Source organism: Rhinoderma darwinii, chromosome 4 (assembly GCF_050947455.1).
Source record: "Rhinoderma darwinii isolate aRhiDar2 chromosome 4, aRhiDar2.hap1, whole genome shotgun sequence".
NCBI classification, from domain to species: domain Eukaryota; kingdom Metazoa; phylum Chordata; class Amphibia; order Anura; family Rhinodermatidae; genus Rhinoderma; species Rhinoderma darwinii.
This window is the reverse complement of record NC_134690.1, coordinates 281,742,760-281,759,134: the sequence shown is the minus strand read 5'-3', so window position 1 is coordinate 281,759,134 and position 16,375 is coordinate 281,742,760. Positions and strand designations below refer to the sequence as shown.

The 16,375-nt window shown below is 43.1% G+C and overlaps 1 protein-coding gene across 1 annotated transcript in view; it reads left to right on the top strand.

The window, feature by feature from the left end:
- PDE10A (phosphodiesterase 10A) overlaps positions 1 to 16,375 on the top strand; it is a 235,733-nt gene that overhangs the window by 185,820 nt on the left and 33,538 nt on the right. Inside the window, exons 15-17 of the mRNA XM_075862555.1 lie at positions 1,107 to 1,190; positions 5,221 to 5,371; positions 10,151 to 10,306. Coding sequence (XP_075718670.1) covers positions 1,107 to 1,190; positions 5,221 to 5,371; positions 10,151 to 10,306 — 391 coding nt within the window. The remainder of the gene's footprint in view (positions 1 to 1,106; positions 1,191 to 5,220; positions 5,372 to 10,150; positions 10,307 to 16,375) is intronic.

The following is a 16,375-nucleotide window of genomic DNA, read 5'->3' as shown; positions in this document are numbered from 1 at the left end:
ATATAGACAGTGATGTATTGGCTTTGAGATGCCTGAATCCCCAGCCAGAGGGTCGGCAACGTTCTGGACGTGGATTCCGCTCCTGGAGAAGCCTCTGACATCACTCTCCATATACGAACAGTGATGTTAAGATCTTCGTAATGTGGGAATCCCCGGCCAGTGCGTCCGCAGCGCTCTGGCCGGGGATTCCGCTCCTAGGGGGAGCACATGACTTCACTGTCCATATGTGGACAGTGACGTTAGGTGCTTTGTAATGCGAGAATTCCTAGCCAGAGCGTTAGCAATTCTCTGCCCGGGGATTCTACTCCTAATGGCACGATCTACAGGGGGTGGTGTGTGGCGCTATCTAAAGTGAGCACTGTGGCACTATTTGGGCACTGGCACTATCTATGTGGGCACTGTGGTGTTTTTAGGGAGTTGGAACAAAAAAATTCCTGACTAATTAAATTCATCAGGTTTATTTTTTTACGTCCGTGAAAAACGGATGATAAACTGCCGGGAAAAGTATGAAAACATTAGAGACCCACTGATGCAAAACGGCCATGAAAAACTGACCGTTCATTCATTTTTAAAAATGCATTTTTTAAATCTAGCCTTTTCTGGGAAAAATACTTCTTTTATGTGACAATCAGAAAGCAAATCTGTTTTTTTATTAAAAGGGGGAGGAAAGTTTGGGAGATCATCTAAAGCCATACTGCGATAGGAGGAAGGTCTATGATCATACTCCCCTCCCTGCATGCTGTCAGTTTGTCCTCCTCTGCCCCCCCCCCCCCCCCCCCCCCCCTCTGCTTCTCTACACAGACTGAAATAGGAGCTGCAAATCTATTCAGTTCCCAGTCAGTCAGCTCAGCTAGAACCACAGTCTTGGTCTTGTTTTAAAGCCAAAAAAAAAGCAAACTAGCCCATGATATAGGTATTTGTAGCAAGGACATATCAGATACATTAATTTCCTGTTGTTTATATGTCACAAACATATTCCACAGCCTCTTATAATTAGTGCAGAAACATTTACCCACCAGAGTAACACATGTTGCCTACTTAGATTATTGCATAACATTTCGTAAAATTTTTATATTCTGTATAATCATCTATCATGTGTCTTTTAGATACCACTTTGATCTTACGCCCTTTGAGGACTTATGGCCAGCAATTTATGTGTATATGATACATCAGTCTTGCGGTAAAACTTGGTAAGATTGTATATATTTATATATTCATACATACATATTTTTAAGGTGTTTACCATTGAAGAGGTATTCCCATGGGTATCCTATCATAAAATGTCAGTTCCTGAATAGTTAGCTTGAAGTATTCTTGCCTATATATATTGCACGTGGGAAAGCTGTAGCCTAATTCACTCCTATTATTATACATCCGTAAAGTTTATTGAATGGAGGTGTCTCGCCGTTATGTATGCTGAACAGCTCTGGGAGTAAGGGAAACACTGGGTTAAGGGGGTGCTTCTTAAACTGTGAGAGGCCTCACCAGTGAGGCACCCTGTAGTTGTTGGTGAGGCTCAGCTGGGGAGGCTTTTTTATTTTTTTACAATATAAGCTATACTGACTTTTCTCTGGCTGCACCAATCTCTGGTTTAGTAACATATTTGAGTTATTTTGTTCTTATTTTAATGTTCTACAAGGTTGAAGAGAAAATTATAGGTCAAATGTGTAATATCTTTAGTTTGGTATGGACCATGATCACTGGTATTGAGGACAAGGCTTGTAAGGCCCCAGTAGAAAGTTTGAGAAGTTCTGATATAGAAGAAATGTTTTATTTATTTAATGTAAAGTTTTTTTTTAAATATATATATACAGATCTGAATGCTACATGATAAATGCTGAGCACAACAGCCCTCTTAAAGGGAATGTGTTGCCAGCAAAACATGTTTGTTTTTTTTTTATTAAACATTTAGTGTGTAGGTGTTTAAACATTGTTCACATTTTTTTTATTTTTTTCACGAGTCAGGAAATATTATAAATTAGATTCTAATTTATAATATTTCCCATTGCTGGTCACTAGATGGAGCTATTCCCAAAATTGCAACCACATTGCTTTTTGCTGCAAAATTGGGTAAAAATCACTCGCTCTAGTGAGCTCTGAGAATCCCCCCCTCCTTTATCCTGGCTAGTGCCGGGATAAACGAGGGGTTTGAACAGTCTAACCTCCTACACTGTGTGTCGCCATTTTTTGAGCTAACACACAGTGTAGTAGGTTTACATACAGTAGTAAACACACACAAACACGAACATACATAGAAATCTCTTACCTGCTCCTGCCGCCGCGGCTCCCTCCTGCCCGTCCGCTCCGTCTGCTGCCGCTGGTCCAAGTGCACAAGTCCGGAAGCCGCGGCCGGAAGTAGTAATCTTACTTTCCGGCCGCGACTTCCGGTCCACAGGAAAATGGCGCCAGACGGCGCGCATTTCAAATTGGACTGTGTGGGAGCGGCGCATGCGCAGTTCCCACACAGACGGCGTACACAGAAGTGGATGGGACGGGACCCGTTCGCAGTCCCTATGGGACTGTGGCTGCCGTATTCCATGTCTGTATGTGTCGTTAATCGACACATACAGGAATGGAAAAAAAATGGCAGCCCCCATAGGGAAGAAAAAGTGTAAAAATAAGAAAAAGTAACACACAAACACACAAATTAATCCAAACGTTTTTAATAAAGCACTAACATCTTTAACATATTAAAAAAATTTTGGTGGTAACACTGTTCCTTTAAGGGTATGTTCACACAGAATTTTTTGCATGCAGAAAATTCTGCCTCAAAATTCCATCTGGCAGATTAAAAAAACATGTAAAAAAAACTCTATGTGAACTGGCCCTTAAAGGGGTTTTCCCATCAGAGACATTTATGACATATCCACAGGATATGTCATAAATGTCAGGTAGATGCGGGTCCCACCTCTGGGACTTGCACCTTTTTCTAGAATGAGGCCCCCCAAACCCCTTTCTGCTGCTCTGTGTTGTGCCTGAAGCGAGTGATTTCCAACCATGAATCTCAGAAACAGCATAGCTCGCTGAGCTATGTCTTTTCCGTAACTCCCATAGTAGTGAATGGCAGTTACGGAAGCAACGTAGCATGCGAGCTACGCCATTTCTGTAACTACCATTCAGTTCTATGGTACTTACGGAAACAGCGAGCTATGCTGTTAACGTAATTCAGAGCCGGAAAGACACATGATTCAGCCACAACACAGAGCAGTAGAACAGGGTTTAGGGGGGGCCCTGTTCTAGAGTTAGGTGCCAGTCCCAGAGGTGGGATCCGCATGTATCTGACATTTATAATACGGTTAGGTCCAGAATTATTTGGACAGTGACACAATCTTCATGATTTGGGCTCTGCATTCCACCGCGTTGGATTTGAAATGAAATAACGGAGATGCAATTGAAGGGTAGACTTTCAGCTTTAATTCAAGGAGTTGAACAAAAATATCCTGTGAAAAGTTTATGAATTGCAACCATTTTTCTACACAGCCTCCTCATTTCAGGGACTCAAAACTAATTGGACAAATTAACATATTAATCATATATAAAATGTGTTTTATTAATACTTTGTAGAGAATCCTTTGCAGGCAATGACTGCTTGAAGTCTGGAACCCATGGACATCACCAAACGCTGGGTTTCCTCCTTTGCAATGCTTTGCCAGGCCTTTACTACAGCTGTCTTCAGTTGTTGCTAGTTTGTGGGTCTTTCTGCCTTAAGTTTTGTCTTAAGCAAGTGAAATGCATGCTCGATCGGGTTGGGATCTGGTGATTGATTTGGCCATTGCAGAACATTCCACTTCTTTGCCTTAAACTCCTGGGTTGCTTTCGCAGTATGTTTTGGGTCATTGGACGTCGCTTCACAGTACAGATGGACAATCAACCTTGTTGCATTTGGTTGAATCTGAGCAGAAAGTATATCCATGAACACGTCAGAATTCATCCGGCTGCTTCTTTTTTTAGTCGCATCATCAAACAAACACTAGTGACCCAGTCTTTTTGGCTGCCATGCATGCCCATGCCATCACACTGCTTCCACCATGTTTTACAGAGGATGTGGTGTGCTTTGGATCATGAGCCGTTCCAAGCCTTCTCCATACTTTCTTCCTCCCATCATTCTGGTACAGGTTGATCTTAGTTTCATCTGTCCAAAGAATGCTGTTCCAGAACTGGGCTGGCTTCTTTATATGTTTGGCAAAGTCTAATCTGGCCTTTCTATTTTTCAGGCTGATTAATGGTTTGCACCTTGTGTTGAATTCTCTGTATTTGCTCTCATGAAGTCTTCTCTTTATAGTAGACTTAGATACTGATACACCTACTTCCAGGAGAGTGTACTTCACAGGGTAGATGTTGTGGAGGGGTTTTTCTTCACCATGGAAAGGATTCTGCGATGATCCACCACTATTGTTTTCCGTGGACGTCTAGGTCTTTTGGAGTTCACGAGATCATTACTGCGCACTTTTTTTTCAAGAATGTACCAAACTGTTGATTTGGCCACTCCTAACATTTGTTCTCTCTCTCTGATGGATTGCTTAATTTTTTTCAGCCTAACGATTGTCTGTTTCATTTGCATTGAGATCACCTTTGACCTCATGTTGTGGGTTCACAGAAACAGCTTCCAAATGCAAATGCTACACCTGGTATCAACTTCAGACCTTTTACATGCTTAATTGATGATGTATTAACGAGGGAATAGCCCATGCAGCCCATTAAATAGCTTTTGAGATAATTGTCCAATTACCTTTGGTCCATTGAAAAAGAGGCAGCTAGATATTAAAGAGCTGTAATTCCCAAACCTTCCTCAAATTATAATGTGAATACCCTCAAATTAAAGCTGAGAGTCTGAACTTTGAGCCCATATTGATTATATAACGGTATATTCAATATGTTTTGGTAAACAGCTAAAATGCAAAAATATGTCACTGTCCAAATAATTCTGGACCTAACTGTATATCCTGTGGATGTCCTTAATGTCTCTGATGGGAAAACCCCTTTAATACATTTGTTTTGAATGAATAAAGTATATTTAACAGACATAAATAGCCTCAGCCTAGGATTCTTATTGGGTGTTTTTTGCAAGCTTTCTTAGTGATATGAAAAGCAAAAACGCTGTACATGAATAGCAAAATATGGGTGGTATAACTTGCGTATATGCAGCTAGTTAAGAAACTCCATCATAGAATATGTAGTGCCACTACTAGTTTTGATTTCTGCATTTTTTTTTCTTTTAAGCTTCGAACTTGAAAAGTTGTGTCGTTTCACGATGTCAGTGAAAAAGAACTATCGACGTGTACCCTATCATAATTGGAAACATGCAGTGACAGTATCTCATTGCATGTATGCTATATTACAACATAACAAAGACTTATTTACGGATTTGGAGGTAAGACATAATTTGTATTCCATTTTTTAGCTCATACTTTATGTATTATATAATACAAATAACCGATATTACTCCTGTGTGATGCACTTTGCATATGTAGGAACAATAAACTGTACACATGCTTCACATTATTCATTTGAAGCGCAAGATATATTCACGTGTATATACCATATTTTTTGGACTATAAGACGCAGTTTTAATCTTAGGATCTGTTCTGTAATCTCCTGCCGCATCTTATCTCCTGAAGGCGAACAGATGCCACTGTGTAAAGAAGCCAACTAAGCTCCGTGATTCAAAGGTCCTTGCAGTGCAGTGCAATGGCAGCAGCATGTCCTGTGCTGTGTGTAAAAGATCTCTGTGTTATCTGCTCACTGAACAGTCACACCTTACACACTTCCGTCGGCCGTTGTACGTCCGTTATTGATGGTCCCGTCACACACGGGCTGCAGACGGATGGCTTCCGTGTGCAGCCCGTTGTTTCACGGACCAAATTCAATGAGAAGGCAGAGACTGTTCCGTCAAAACGGGCAGGAGTAGGACCTGCCCTACTTTTGACGGAATGGCCGCACGATTCCGTTTAAACAACGGATGTGTGCATGGCCCCATTGAAATGAATGGGTTCAGGGTGCTATGCGTGACAACAATGCATAGCACAGTTGTCAAATCTGACTGTTTAGTGAGCAAATAACAGACATTTGTTCACACATCACAGTAAATCTGTGCAGGTACTGATCTGCAAGGTCCTTGTAGCCACGCCTCCTCCTATGTACAGAGCAGAAGAGCAGATTCAACACCATTGACCCCTGCCACTCCACACCTCTGATATCTGGTGAGTTCATGGGAGGGTGAACGCACTATAGCTGCCAATTTCTTGTATTTCTGTGTCTGACATTGTTATTGGGCGCTGTGGCTGGCATAGTTATGGGGCGCTGTGGCTGGCATAGTTATGGGGCACTGTGGCTGGCATATTTATGGGGCACTGTGACTGGCATATTTATGGGGCACTGTGGCTGGCATAGTTATGGGGCACTGTGGCTGGCATAGTTATGGGGCACTGTGGCTGGCATAGTTATGGGGCACTGTGGCTGGCATAGTTATGGGGCACTGTGGCTGGCATAGTTATGGGACACTGTGGTATGCATTGTATTGGGGCACTGTGGTACCCGGTCTTTATATTACCCATGAATTATTTTTTTTCCTCCTTTTATGCTACAATTTATGGGTGCGTCTTATGGTCCAGTGCATCCTATAGTCCAAAAAATACGGTAGTTTGGCTTTACACCAGCACAAATATCAAGAACTTGCCTTGTATATGCTAACACTCACATGCTACACTTATTGACACTGCAGCTATGGAAGCCACAAGGAAATCAAACACTGCATTTTCTCTTCGGTATTATAATTAGAAATAACAATATTGTGCATTTGCCCCAAAGTATTCTCAAGACTGTTATTACCCATGGCTGTTTCTTATTAGCTGCAAAACTTGAAGTGCATCGGCTTTGGAAGCATGTTAGTTAATTGCCGATATTCCAGTAGCCTAACGTGAGATTGTGTACCTCCTGAGGTAACACATACTGTAAAAATGTTGTTAGGATCTTTTAAGGACCAGCACTGTCATAATCCAAATCTAACATACACTATATGGACAAAAATATTGGGACACCTACACATTACACCTACAGGAGCTTTTATGACATCCTGTAAACATAGGCATTAAGGTGGAGTTGGTACCCTATTTGCAGCTATAACAGCTTCCACTCTTCTACAAGAAGGCTTTCTACAAGTTTTTGCAGTATGTCTGTGGGAATTTTTACGTATTTATCCAGAAGAGCATTTGTTATGTCAGGCACTGATGTTGGACGAGATTACCTGGCTTGTAATCTCCATTCTAGTTTATCCCGAAGGTGTTTGATGGGGTTAAGGTCAGGACTCTGTGCGGGGCAGGTTCTTACACACCAAACTCGCCCAACCATGTCTTTATGGACCTTGCTTTGTGCACCTGGTTGCAGTCATGCTAGAACAGAATTGGGCCTTCCCCAAACTGTTCTTACAAAGTTGGAAGCATGCAATTGTCCAAAATGTCTTGGAATGCTAAAAGAATTCAGGTTTCCCCTCACTGGAACTAAGGGGCCTAGGCCAACCACTGAAAAACAACCCCATAGCATGATCCCTTTTCCACTAAACTTTACAGTTATCACAATACAGTCGGGTAGGTAACGTTCCCCTGGCATTCCCAAACCCAGACTCGTACACCAGTCTGCCAGATAGAGAAGCGTCACTCCACAGAACAATTTTCCACTGCTTCAAAGTCCAGTGGCACCACTCCATCCTGCGCTTGTCACTTTGCTTGGTGATGTAAGGTTCGCATGCAGCTGCTCAGCTATGGAAACCCATGCCATGAAGCTCCTGGCGAACAATGTTTGTGCGAATGTTCATGCCAGAGGAGGTTTGGCAACTCTGCAGTTATTGAGTCTGCAGAGCGTTGGTGACATTTATGCACTATGTGCCTCAGCACTCGGCGACACTGCTCTGTAACTTTACTTGGTCTGAACTTGGTGGCTGATTTGCTGTGGTTTCTAAACGCTTCCACTTTGCAATAATACCACTCACAGTTGATCATGGATCATCTAGAGGGGAAGAAATTTCATGAACTGACTTGTTGCAATGGTGGCATCCTATTACAATACCATGCTCGAATTCAGTTGAGCTTTTTAGAACAACCCGTTCTATCGCAAATATTTGTCACAGCAGACTACATGGCTAGGTGCATCATTTTATACACCTGTGGCAATGGGACTGAATGAAACACCTGAATTCAGTGATTAAGAGTTGTGTCCCAATACTTTTGTCCATATAGTGTATATATAGCCCTTATCAATGGATAATAGAAATGTAGTAATAATAATAATAAATGTTGTCAAATAACAATAGATGATGTAAAAGGGCTGGTATAAGGGTGGATTTCACGTGCTTGTGTCACGCTCCATTGCCACCTCCTTTATATTCAGGGTCACTAGGGTTATGCCTAGTTCCCCTACCTTTTCCTTATACTAACGTTAATCTACTTGCTTTGCTGCTACGTAAGGGAATAAGACCGTACAGTAAATACAATTGTATAGTGAATAAAGGGTAATATTTATTACGAACAATAATCACACTTACTTATAAAATACACCAAACACAGAACACAGTAACTGATCACAGTATAGTATCAGTATACCCCAATACATATAACAAGTTAATTTATACTGAGTATACTCACACTATACGTAGTACAGTATAAACACGGTATCCCAATCCTACGTTATACCACCATCCACTTACCTAAACATACATATGAATACAGTTACATTACAATACAATACACATGCACATGCTCACTGTTTCTGTCCCACTCCCACCTAGCAATAACTATTCCTGTACACTAAGGGTTAATCAGGTAGCCAGGACAGCAAGGGTTAACTTAAGAACTCAGGAGGAAAAAGGGTTAACAAGGGGAATGGGTTGCTGTATACTAGGGGATATGCATTTAACTCAGGAACAACAAGTTACTGCAGGAGTTACTCATGGCTGCAAGGGTTACTCAGGGCTGCAAGGGTTACTTAGGGGTTACTCAGGGCTGCAAATGTTACTTAGGGAACTCAGGGCTACAAGGGTTAACAGGGTATGGGAATGTGCAGGTGAGGAGCAGGAAATAAAGGGTTACTTAGAGAGGGGGAGAAGATACTTAGTGGTTCATGTGGTCCAAGTTAGTGAGTTGGGGTGTCTTGATGAAGGCAGTAAACAAGAGAGGGAGCCATGAGGCAAGAGCCTCAGTTTGTCCTTTTAAACCCTCCGTGCACATCTGTGTGACATCACATGCTCATGCACATGCAAGGGGGGAGGGCATGGGCTTATGGCTCCCTCATGGAATCTCATTACCTGGTGAGGGGGATGGAAGCAGTTGGAACTTCCTGCTTTCTCCCCAGAATCTCGAGGTGGAAGGGAGGTAAGTTAATCAGTGGGGATGTCCTGTGGTACATGAGTGTATCACAAGATACATCCCCAATTACCTCTTTGGCCCCCTGTAGATTAAGGAGACAGGAGATCAAAGGCAGCATCTCCCATCTCACTCTGCTAATCAAATCAGGACAATGACTAATTGTCTTCTTTTGAGTAGATTCCTACGACCAAGTCTGTGATTTTACAGACCTGGCCCCTGGGACATCAAGATATATATATATATATATATCTAGAAGTGTCCCCTTTCAATGGTGATGTAGGGGGGCATGTGTAGTGTGTGTGTATATGTTTGTGTGTGTATATATATATATATATATATATATATATATATATGTGTGTGTATATATATATATATGCTCTACACATACACCCCTCCATTGCCATTGAAAGGGGACACTTCCCTTTACAAATAAAATAATTATAATATGAGAATTGTTTTCATGCATTTTAAAGAATATCTTGTCATAACTAAAATGACTGGGAATGTGCCTTTAATTATAAAAGTTATTTGTTTTAGGCACCTGGCCTAACATTCAGATTTGACTAGAAAATTAGTTCTGATTTCTCTGAAATGTGTCACCTTGATTCATGAGCTCCTAGAGACCTCTAGTTAGAGTTCAAGCAGAACTTCTTTATATTTTGTTTGTATTTCTTACAAATAAACCATATACAAATAAAATAACTTGCAAATTATAATTTTTAAATAAATGATGCAAAAAGGCAAGTGGCAAACAACATCTTTCTCTAATTTAATATTATTCTCTTTTGTTCTAGAGAAAAGGACTTTTGATAGCATGTTTGTGTCATGACCTAGATCATCGGGGGTACACCAACAGCTACTTACAAAAATTTGATCATCCCCTGGCAGCATTATATTCGACCTCAACAATGGAGCAACATCACTTCTCTCAAACTGTGTCTATTTTGCAGGTAAGAACAGTGAAAATGTCTGCTGGGGAGTCCGATAACAGTAGCAAGTTGTATCATTACAATGACTTGGCTTTCATAGACTATTGTGACTATTAAGAGTAGCATCCAGAAGTCTCGAGTAGCATTAGTTCTTTAAAATTATTATGCTGCTTTCCAAAGTCATACCAATGAGCTGTACCACATGGGCATTTTATAATAAATCATTCAGTGCAAGTAACTCCCAACTAAACAGTCGGAGAGGCTAAAAAAAGTGGTGGCTAGTGATTCAATCTGTAGTTTTACCTTTCACCACACTAAAGTGAAGCAGAATAGAGCTCCTAATACAGGTGTAAATGCCCTTTTACACGGGCCAATTATCTGGCAAAAGAGTGTTCGTGTGAACGTTCGTTCCTGATAATTCTGTGTAAACAGGGCAACGATCAACCAATCCACAAGCAAACGCTCATATTCATCGGCTGATTGTATCATGTATGCTGCAATAAATATTGTGTGTAAACCGGAAGATGTGCTGCCGATGTGATAGAAATGTATGAGGACGAGCAAGAGTAGTAATGATCGCTCGTCCCCATACATAGCTCCTTGCGAAAGGAGCAAATGAGTGCCGATCGACGAGCTGCCTCATTGATTTGCGCTTGTTTACACGGCTCATGTCGGGTCGTGTAAGAGGACCCTAAGGCTTACCTAGAAAAGAAGATTGAATCTTATGTTTTCCACCAATCACATTAGACCCCTTTTGCATCTTGGTGAGAACTGCTCTCCCGCTTTTTTCACGTGCTAAGGGCATATTTCCTCTCTCCCGTGTGCCAGAATCTGATTATCCTTTTGGTCACATGTTTTTGAACCATGCCATTTTTTTTTTAATTGCATCTTTGTATGAATATATTTCAAATAAACTTTCAGTTTAATAAATACAACTGTCCCTCGTAAATTTTACAATTGTTTTTTTATTCCTAAAGGAAGGAAGGGGGCCAAGAAAACCCTATATGAATTATTGTACATTTTGTCACATAGTGTAGTTAGTAGTGTCATTATCATATTAATATTTGTTTCAAATTGTTATTAATAGAATGTCAAGTAGAAAAAAGCATTTTTAGAACCATTCCATATAGGAAGGTAATAAACCTGCCTATATGGAATGAAAGCGTATGAATAATGGTATTTAAATGTGTACTTCTTCTGGATGCCATTTATATATTTAAGATTGTATGATGCAAGTCCAAAAATGTACTCATGTAAGTGGACAGTTCATAAGCAAAGAGCCTTTATTCATTTTAATACAAAAAAATTTGAGCATACAGTTTTTATATCTAAAGAATGATACTTTATTCCCTGTAATACATGAGGTTTCCATTAGAGGGTAGAGCAAACTTGCCTATTCTGTATATACACACTCAATTATATTAAATATTGTTAATATTTCATAGATATACAAGGAAGCCTCTCTTAGACGACCACCCTGAATCGCATTGAAAAATTGGCTGTTAAAGGGGTAGTTCTCATAAAAAAGGATGTACAGTATGCAAAGTATATGATGGAACTGACAGTGTAGAACTGGGTTACATAGTGCCCACCAGAGGAATTGATATTGAGGGCCCGTCTTCCTTCCATACAAAAACAATGCGTGTTCAGTTTTAGTTTTTAGTTATCATACTCAAGCAGTTGTGAAGCGCCACAATTTTTTTTTCGCTGCCTAAATAATTAACAAATCCATAAATCCCACAGAATTGCAAAATGAGTGAATAAATCACCACTTTTATACAACTGTCTAATTACTTGTGATATATGTATGTATAGCAGTCCAAAAAATAGCAGTCCAACATCATAAACCTGATAAATCAATGTTTTTGGTAGAAGTGATATTTCTACATAGCAAATAATTTACTAGTAAGTGTAGTAGAAGAAAAACCAGAGCCAACAATTAGGACTTGCATGCCGCTCATTCTGTTGCACACAAGGCCGCCATCAGGAATTTCAGGGCCCCCTACAGCTAAATTTTCTGGGCACCCCTACCGTGGCACCGCCTGTTAAAGGTACTCCGTCCAGCACTATATCATGGTACCCAGGGCCGCCATCAGGGGGGGTATTAGGGGTACTGATGTGAGAGGCCCGGCCAAACCTAATTGAAAGGGGGGCCCGGCAAACTGCCGCGACTTGCTTTTGGTAGAAAAAAAACAGGCCTCTGCAATGGGGCCCCCCTTTCAATTAGGTTTTGCCGGGCCTCTCACATCAGTACCCATAATACCCCCCTGATGGCGGCCCTGGGTAGCATGGGGGCCGTCAAACACCGCCGCCCGTGCGACCGATCGCGCGCACCCGCAAACTCCCGCGCATGCGCACCCGCGACCGCCTGGAACCGCGCACCAAATATTGAGGCAGATTTTGACCTGCACACACTATCTTGCCGCGTTTTTTGCCCGCGGCGATTGAGCAGCAGACAAAAAACGCAGGGAAAAATGCATTTTCTGCCTCCTATTGATTTCGATGGGAGGTCAGAGGCAGAACCGCGGCAAGAAAGGACGTGCTGCTTTTTCTTTTTTCCGCGACTGGCTCCCATTGATTTCAGATTAAATCAATGGGATGCGGTTTTGGAAGTTTTTTGGTGCTGATTCTGACGCAGCGTCCGAGTCAATATCCAGGCCCAAAAACTCTGTGAACTGGGCCTTATTGTTAGGGCTTATTAAGACGAACGTGTAATACATCCGTGCAATGTGCGTGATTTTCACACGCCTCGCACGGACCTATGTTACTCTATGGGGCCGTGCAGACAGTCAGTGATTTTCATGCAGCATGTGTCCGCTGCGTAAAACTCACGACATGTCCTATATTTGTGCATTGTTCGAGCATCACGCACCCATTGAAGTCAATGGGTGCGTGAAAATCACGCCCAGCACTTCCGCAGCAGTATAAACTATGAATGAAAACAGAAAGCACCACGTGCTACAAACAGAGTGTCATAATGATGGCGGCTGCGCAAAAATCGCACAGCCACGCATCATACGCAGCTGACACACGGAGCTGTTATGGACCTTTTGCATGCGCAAAACGCCACGTTTTTGCGCGCGCAAAAAGCACACGCTCATGTGAATCCGGCCTTAGGGTAGGGACACACTAGGCATGAACACTGCGGATTTTAGGCAACACATTTTATTGTGGAAAATCCGCAGCGTATTACAGTCGCAGCAGAATGGATGAGATTTGATCAAATCTCATCCACACGCTGAAAAAAAAATGGACCTGCAGTGTGGCTTTTTAAGCCGCATCATGTCAATTTATTCTGTGTAATCGCTGCTCCTCTGTTGCGGAAATGCTGCGGTTCTGCCGCAAACATCACACATGAGAAAAAAAAAAAGGCACTTTTTTAAATGTATAAAAAAGTTTAGACTTGCCCCGGCCGTAGTCCTGGTGACGCGATCCTCTATTCTTAGCGCAGCTTGGCCTCCTGTCATGACGTTTCATCCCATGTGACCGCTGCAGCAGTCACATGGTCTACAGCGTCATCCCAGGAGGCGGGGATACGTTCAGAAGAGAGAGACGCGTCACCTAAACTACAGCCAGGGCAAGTCTAAACTTTTTTTTCCCTGCAGGATTCCCGCAGCGGACATGCGGCACGAAACCTGCGCCACTATTTGGCGGATAAGCTGTGTAGTTTTACTCAGCATATCCGCCTAGTGTGTCCCTTATGATGTCGCTCCTGGAGCTGCTGCCGGTCTCTAAATAGGCAATTGGTCCAGTAGAATTTGGAATTATTTTTTTTTGTGAACCAGCTTAAAAAAATACAAAACTTTTGTGTTAGGGCCTGTTCACATCACCGTTCGCTTCCGCTCCGGGGTTCCGTCTGAGGTTTCCGTCGGGTGAACCCCGCAACGGAAAGTGAAAGTGACAGCACAGCTTCCGTTTCCGTTGACCACTATTGATTCCGTCCGAAAACCAGCCGGAATGGTGACGAACGGAAACCATTAGCGATGTTTCCGTCACCATTGAGATCAACGGTGACTGAAACGGAAGCTGTGCTGTCACTTTCCGTTGCGGGGTTCAACCGACAGAAACCTCAGACGGAACCCCGGAGCGTAAGCGAACGGTGATGTGAACAGGCCCTAACACAAAAGTTTTGTATTTTTTTAAGCTGGTTCACAAAAAAAAAAATCCAAATTCTACTGGACCAACTGCCTATTTAGAGACCGGCAGCAGCTCCAGGAGCGACATCATAAGGGTAGGAACACACTAGGCGGATATGCTAAGTAAAACTCCACAGCTTATCCGCCCCGGTAGCCGCAGGGAATTCCGACAGCAAAACCGCACCAAATAGTGGCGCAGGTTTCGTGAGGCATGTCCGCTGCGGGAATCATGTAGGGAAAAAAAAGTTTAGACTTGCCCTGGCCGTAGTTTAGGTGACGCGTCTCTCTCTTCTGAACGTAGCCCCGCCTCCTGGGATGACGCTGTAGACCATGTGACCGCTGCAGCAGTCACATGGGATGAAACGTCATGACAGGAGGCCGAGCTGCGCTAAGAATAGAGGATCGCGTCACCAGGACTACGGCCGGGGTAAGTCGAAACTTTTTCATTAATTTAAAAAAGTACCTTTTTTTTTCTCATTTGTGATTTTTGCGGCAGAACCGCAGCATTTCCGCAACAAAGGAGCAGCGATCCCACAGCATAAATTGACATGCTGCGACTTAAAAAGCCACACTGCAGGTCACTTTTTTTTGCAGCGTGTGGATGAGATTTGGTCAAATCTCATCCACTCTGCTGCGGCTGTAATACGCTGCGGATTTTTCACAATAAAATGTTACATAAAATCCGCAGTGTTCATCCCTAGTGTGTTCCTACCCTAAGGCCGGATACACACGAGCGTGTGCTTTTTGCGCGCGCAAAAAACGTGGCGTTTTGTGCATGCAAAAGGTCCATAACAGCTCCGTGTGTCAGCTGCGTATGATGCGCGGCTGTGTGATTTTCGCGCAGCCGCCATCATTATGACACTCTGTTTGTAGCACGCAGTGCTTTTCTGTTTTCATTCATAGTTTATACTGCTGCGGAAGTGCTGGGCGTGATTTTCACGCACCCATTGACTTCAATGGGTGCGTGATGCGCGAACAATGCACAAATATAGGACATGTCGTGAGTTTTACGCAGCGGACACACGCTGCGTGAAACTCACGGACAGTGTGCACGGCCCCATAGACTAACATAGGTCCGTGCGAGGTGCGTGAAAATCACGCGCGTTACATGGATGTATTACACGTTCGTCTGAATAAGCCCTAACAATAAGGCCCAGTTCACAGAGTTTTTGGGCCTTGATATTGACTCGGACGCTGCGTCAGAATAAGCACCAAAAAACTTCCAAAACCGCCTCCCATTGATTTAATCTGAAATCAATGGGAGCCAGTCGCAGAAAAAAGAAAAAGCAGCACGTCCTTTCTTGCCGCGGTTTTGCCTCTGACCTCCCATCGAAATCAATAGGAGGCAGAAAATGCATTTTTCGCTGTGTTTTTTGTCTGCTGTCCTCAATCGCCACGGGCAAAAAACGCAGCAAAAAAAATGCGGCAAGATAGTGTGGGCAGGTCAAAATCTGCCTCAAAATTCTTTAAGGAATTTTGAGGCAGATTTTTTTTCTGCCTGCAAAATACTCTGAACAGGGCCATACATAAACAGCACTTTGAGAGATTTTACTCACTGTGTCAGAAGAACTGCTCCCACTCCAGTCCTCGTCAGGCGATGTCTTCGGTCCAGATGTCGTCCTTCACCTCCAGGCTCCAGAAAATTGATCGACGAACTCCTGCCGCCGCGCAACAACTGGACTCCTCCCCCTATCCTTACGTAGCTACGCTCTTGAGGGAGAAGGAGGAGGCGGAGGCGGGCCAGCAGGTAAGTAGTCTGTGCGCCGGGGATGTTCGGGGATGTTCTTGTGGTGCGGGCACGAGCAGTTTGCGCGCCGGCACGCCCGGTCGTACGTGCGCGGGCGCGCGCCTGCGGACCTTCGTGCGCTTGTGCGGTCGAGCGGGTGCGCGTTTGCGGTCCGGAGCGCGCAAGCGGGCGGTGTTTATGAGAGGGGGGCCCGCAGCTCACGTCGGT